Here is a 5,718-nt window from a genome sequence, read left to right on the forward strand (position 1 = left end):
GCCCCAGGGTCCCAGTCCCAGCCTGGAGTCCCAGTCCAGTCTTGGGTCCCAGTCCCATCCTGGGGTCCCAGTCCCACCCTGGGGTCCCAGTCCCAGCCTGGGGGTCCCAACCCCAGGGTCCCAGTCCCAGCCTTGGGGTCCCAGTCCCAGCCTGGGGGTCCCAACCCCAGGGTCCCAGTCCCAGCCTTGGGATCCCAGTCCCAGCCTTGGGGTCCCAACCCCAGGGTCCCAGTCCCAGCCCGGGGGTCCCAGCCCGGCCCAGGGGTCCCACCACCCCGGGTACCGGTGGGGTTGCCGGGGTTGATGATGCAGAGGACGCGGGGGCAGCAGTGCCGGCGCCCCTCGGCCAGCGCGCGCCGCAGCTCGGCCACGTCCAGCGCCCAGCAGCGCTCCTCGTCCAGGTAGTAGTCCAGCTGCGCGGCGCTGAGCTCGGCCAGCGCGGCCGAGTACAGGGGGTACTGCGGGATGGGGATCAGCACCCCCGTGCGCGAGCCCCCCGAGCCCGACACCAGCAGCTTCAGGATGCTCTGGGGGGGCGGAAAGAGGGGCGGCGTGGGGCTGGAGCGGGCGTGGGGACGGCGTGGGTGTGGGGCGGTGTGGGGCTGGAGAGGTTGTGGGTGCAGGGGTGGCGTGGGGACAGGGTTGGTGTGGACATGGGATGGCGTGGGGACGGGATGGCGTGGGTGTGGGGTGGTGTGGGGCTGGAGCGGGCGTGGGGATGGCGTGGGGACGGGACGGCGTGGGTGTGGGGTGGTGTGGGGCTGGAGCGGGCATGAGGATGGCGTGGGGACGGGATGGCATGGGTGTGGGGCGGTGTGGGGCTGGAGCGGGCGTGGGGATGGTGTGGGGACGGGACAGCGTGGGTGTGGGGCGGTGTGGGGCGGTGTGGGGCTGGAGCAGGTGTGGGGACGGTGTGGGGACGGGACAGCGTGGGTGTGGGGTGGTGTGGGGCTGGAGCGGGCGTGGGGATGGCGTGGGGACGGGACATCATGGGTGTGGGGCGGTGTGGGGCTGGAGAGGTTGTGGGTGCAGGGGTGGCGTGGGGACAGGGTTGGTGTGGACATGGGATGGCGTGGGGACGGGACGGCGTGGGTGTGGGGCGGTGTGGGGCTGGAGCGGGCGTGGGGATGGCGTGGGGACGGGACAGCGTGGGTGTGGGGCGGTGTGGGGTGGTGTGGGGCTGGAGCGGGCGTGGGGATGGCGTGGGGACGGGACGGCGTGGGTGTGGGGCGGTGTGGGGCTGGAGCGGGCGTGGGGACGGCATGGGTGTGGGGCGGTGTGGGGCTGGAGCGGGCGTGGGGATGGCGTGGGGACGGGACGGCATGGGTGTGGGGCGGTGTGGGGCTGGAGAGGTTGTGGGTGCAGGGGTGGCGTGGGGACAGGGTTGGTGTGGACATGGGATGGCGTGGGGACGGGACGGCGTGGGTGTGGGGCGGTGTGGGGCTGGAGCGGGCGTGGGGATGGCGTGGGGACGGGACAGCGTGGGTGTGGGGCGGTGTGGGGTGGTGTGGGGCTGGAGCGGGCGTGGGGATGGCGTGGGGACGGGACGGCGTGGGTGTGGGGTGGTGTGGGGCTGGAGCGGGCGTGGGGACGGCGTGGGTGTGGGGCGGTGTGGGGCTGGAGCGGGCGTGGGGATGGCGTGGGGACGGGACGGCGTGGGTGTGGGGCGGTGTGGGGCTGGAGAGGTTGTGGGTGCAGGGGTGGCGTGGGGACAGGGTTGGTGTGGACATGGGATGGCGTGGGGACGGGATGGCGTGGGTGTGGGGTGGTGTGGGGCTGGAGCGGGCGTGGGGATGGCGTGGGGACGGGACGGCGTGGGTGTGGGGTGGTGTGGGGCTGGAGCGGGCATGAGGATGGCGTGGGGATGGGATGGCGTGGGTGTGGGGCGGTGTGGGGCTGGAGCGGGCGTGGGGATGGCGTGGGGACGGGACAGCGTGGGTGTGGGGCGGTGTGGGGCGGTGTGGGGCTGGAGCAGGTGTGGGGACGGTGTGGGGACGGGACAGCGTGGGTGTGGGGTGGTGTGGGGCTGGAGCGGGCATGGGGATGGCGTGGGGACGGGACATCATGGGTGTGGGGCGGTGTGGGGCTGGAGAGGTTGTGGGTGCAGGGGTGGCGTGGGGACAGGGTTGGTGTGGACATGGGATGGCGTGGGGACGGGACGGCGTGGGTGTGGGGCGGTGTGGGGCTGGAGCGGGCGTGGGGATGGCGTGGGGACGGGACAGCGTGGGTGTGGGGCGGTGTGGGGTGGTGTGGGGCTGGAGCGGGCGTGGGGATGGCGTGGGGACGGGACGGCGTGGGTGTGGGGTGGTGTGGGGCTGGAGCGGGCGTGGGGACGGCGTGGGGACAGGACGGCGTGGGTGTGGGGCGGTGTGGGGCTGGAGCGGGCATGGGGACGGTGTGGGTGTGGGGCGGTGTGGGGCTGGAGCGGGCGTGGGGATGGCGTGGGGACGGGACGGCGTGGGTGTGGGGTGGTGTGGGGCTGGAGCGGGCGTGGGGATGGCGTGGGGACGGGACGGCGTGGGTGTGGGGTGGTGTGGGGCTGGAGCGGGCGTGGGGATGGCGTGGGGACGGGATGGCGTGGGTGTGGGGCGGTGTGGGGCTGGAGTGGGCGTGGGGATGGTGTGGGGACGGGACAGCGTGGGTGTGGGGCGGTGTGGGGCGGTGTGGGGCTGGAGCGGGCGTGGGGATGGCGTGGGGACGGGACGGCGTGGGTGTGGGGCAGTGTGGGGCTGGAGCAGGCGTGGGGATGGCGTGGGGACGGGACAGCGTGGGTGTGGGGCGGTGTGGGGCTGGAGCGGGCATGGGGATGGCGTGGGGACGGGACATCATGGGTGTGGGGCGGTGTGGGGCTGGAGAGGTTGTGGGTGCGGGGGTGGCGTGGGGACAGGGTTGGTGTGGACATGGGATGGCGTGGGGACGGGACGGCATGGGTGTGGGGCGGTGTGGGGTGGTGTGGGGCTGGAGTGGGCGTGGGGACGGCGTGGGGACGGTGTGGGGATGGGACGGCGTGGGGCTGGAGAGGTCATGGGTTGGGGACAGTGTGGGGACACGTTTGGCGTGGGTATGGGACAGCGTGGGGACAGGGTTGGTGTGGGGCTGGAGGTCACGGGCGTGGGACGGTGTGGGGACAGGGTTGGTGTGGGGCTGGAGGTCACGGGCGTGGGACGGTGTGGGGACAGGGTTGGTGTGGGGCTGGAGGTCACGGGCGTGGGGACGGCGCCGGGGCTGGCGCTGGCGCGGGCCCCGCGGGGGCGTGGGGGCAGCGAGCGGGCGGCCATGGGGCCAGTGGGGACACGTCGTCCCCGGTGCCAACCCCCCCCCGGCGCTGCCCGTCCCGCTGCCGGTGCCAACCCCGGCACAAAGGCGCCTTTGTGGGCCCGCCGTGGGAACGGGCGGCCGGTGGCACCCAGCCCGGGGCGGGGGGGACACACCGCGGCGGGCGGGCGTCCCCCGTACCACGATGGCGTCGCTGGCGCCGGTGGCGAGGAAGATGTTCTGGGGGTCGGCGGGGACGCCGTCGCGGCGCCGGAGGAAACGTGCCACGTCCTCCCGCACCAGCTCGATGCCGGGGCTGGCGCTGTAGGCACCTGGCGGGGGGTGACGCCGGGGGGTGACGCCGGGGGGTGACGCCGAGGGGATGGAGGGGGAACGGGGGGGGGGGGGTCCCCGTCCCGTCGTCCCCACCCGGGCGCGGGCACCCACCGGCGCTCTGCCCGCCGCAGGCCGCCAACAGCCGGCGGGCCCGATCCTTGGCGTCCTCGGGGATGGAGGGCTCGGTCAGCAGCTCCGGGTACAGGCACAGGGCGGTCACCTGGGGGGGCGAGGGGGACGCGAGGGGTGTCACCCGCTCAGCCCCGGACCCTCCCCCGTGTGTGTGTCCCCCCCCCGGCCGCCGTCACCCGCCCCGCCGGGGGTACCTGCCGGAGGAAGGTGATGGGTTTCTGCCCCATGGCGTGGGCGTCACCGATGTTGGCCTTGATCACCTCGGTGAAGGGCTTGGGGACACCCTGGGGGGCACGGGGTCAAGGTCAAGGGGACAGGGGAGAGGAGCCGCTCGCCCCCCGCCCGGGGGTGGCACCGCCGCGGCAGGGGCGGCACCGCCAGGTCCTGGGGCGTCACCCCCGGTGGCCCCAGTCCTGGAGGGGTGGCTGGGACGTGGGGACACCGGGGACGACTGGGACGTGGGGCCGCGGGGCCGGCGGGGCCAGCGGCAGCGGGGGAGCTGCGCCACGGCCCCAGCCCCGCGGTGGCCTTGGCCACCTCCCGCCCGCCCGGACTTTGGCCACCTCGGGGGGAGGCCGGACTCTGCCCCCGCCTGGCACCGCCCACTGCCACCACCCCTGTCACCCCGTCACCCCCTGTCACCCCCCGCCACCCCCGTCACCCCCCGACACCCCCGTCACCCCCCGACACCCATCAACCTCCGTCACCCCCCGACACCCCCGTCACCCCCCGACATCCCCCATCACCCATCACCCCCAACACCCCCCGACACCCCCCCGTCACCCATCAGCCCCGTCACCCCCCGACACCCCCCGACACCCACTATCACCCCCCGACACCCCCCGTCATCCCCCAACACCCCCCGTCACCCACTGTCACCCCCGACACCCCCCAACGCCCCCGTCACCCCCCATCACCCCACTGGGGACCCACCGGCCACCCCGGGGTGCTGGGGGACCCCCGTCAGCGTCCCTAGGGGATCCCCCCGCCCCCCCGCAGCCAGCACCCATGGGTGCCGGGGCCGGGCAGCGCGCCCCGCCCCCAGCCGTGGGGCACCCCCCTCCCCCCCCGCAGCACCCACGGGCCCCCCCGGTCCCGCGGCGGCCGTGGGAAGGTGCCAGGTGGGCACAGGGACACGGGCAGGGCCCGATCCTGCGCCCCACGCCCCGAGCGGGGTCCGGGCGCGCTCGGGGGGGGTCCCCGGGCATGGGGGTGCCCGGGGGGTCCCGGGGGGGTCCCGGTTAGGGGTCCTGCGGGGTGCGGGGTGGGGTTCCGGGGGGGGGCCCGGTTGGGGGGCTCGGGAGGTGCCGGGGGTCCCTGTTGCGGGTGCCGGGGGGGAGGTGGCCGGTTGAGGGTCCCGGGGGGGTCCCGAGGGCGTTCCGGGGGGGTCCCGGGATTCCCGTGGGGTGCCGGTTGGGGGTCCTGGTTGGGGGTCCCGGGGGGGTGCCGGTTGGGGGGGATCCGGTTAGGGGTCCCGGGGAGGCGGTGCCCGTTTAGGGGTCCCGGCGGGTGCTGGAGGGTCCCGGGGGGTCCCGGCTGGGGGGTCCCGGGATTCCCGGGGGTCCCGGCTGGGGGTCCCGGTTGGGGGTCCCGGTTGGGGGTCCCGGTTGGGGGTGCCGGTTGGGGGTCCCGGGGGGGAGTCCCGGGATTCCCGGGGGTCCCGATTGGGGGTCCCGGTTGGGGGTCCCGGGGGGTGTAGGGATTCCCGGGGGTCCCGGCTGGGGGTCCCGGGGGGGGGTCCCGGGGGGGTCCCGGGGGGGTCCCGGGGGGGTCCCGGGGCGGTACCTGCCGCAGGTCCCGCTCCAGCTGGAGCGCGCGGGTGACGACGGGCCCGCGCACCGCGTACTGCACGCGCCGCACGGCCGGGTTCATGGTGTCGGGGGTCAGCACCGGCCCGCGCCCCCCCCCGGGGCCCGATCCCGCCGCTCCCGCCGCCGCCGCCATGGCCCGCCCGGCCGGGAGCCTGCGGGGCCGCAGCGACCTCAGAGCCCGCAT

General features: G+C 76.0%; 1 protein-coding gene across 1 annotated transcript; it reads right to left on the reverse strand.

The window, feature by feature from the left end:
* Positions 1–4: 4 nt before the first annotated feature.
* On the reverse strand, positions 5–5,718 carry LOC309416101 (alanine aminotransferase 1-like; the record flags this gene model as incomplete). The annotated part of the gene is made up of 6 exons (XM_082015677.1): positions 5–22; positions 78–527; positions 3,457–3,587; positions 3,703–3,811; positions 3,918–4,007; positions 5,509–5,718. Coding segments are annotated over 6 exons (1,008 nt in total), but the record flags the coding sequence as incomplete, so codon positions are not given.

Source organism: Phaethon aethereus (assembly GCF_964289735.1).
Source record: "Phaethon aethereus genome assembly, contig: HAP1_SCAFFOLD_727, whole genome shotgun sequence".
NCBI lineage: Eukaryota > Metazoa > Chordata > Aves > Phaethontiformes > Phaethontidae > Phaethon > Phaethon aethereus.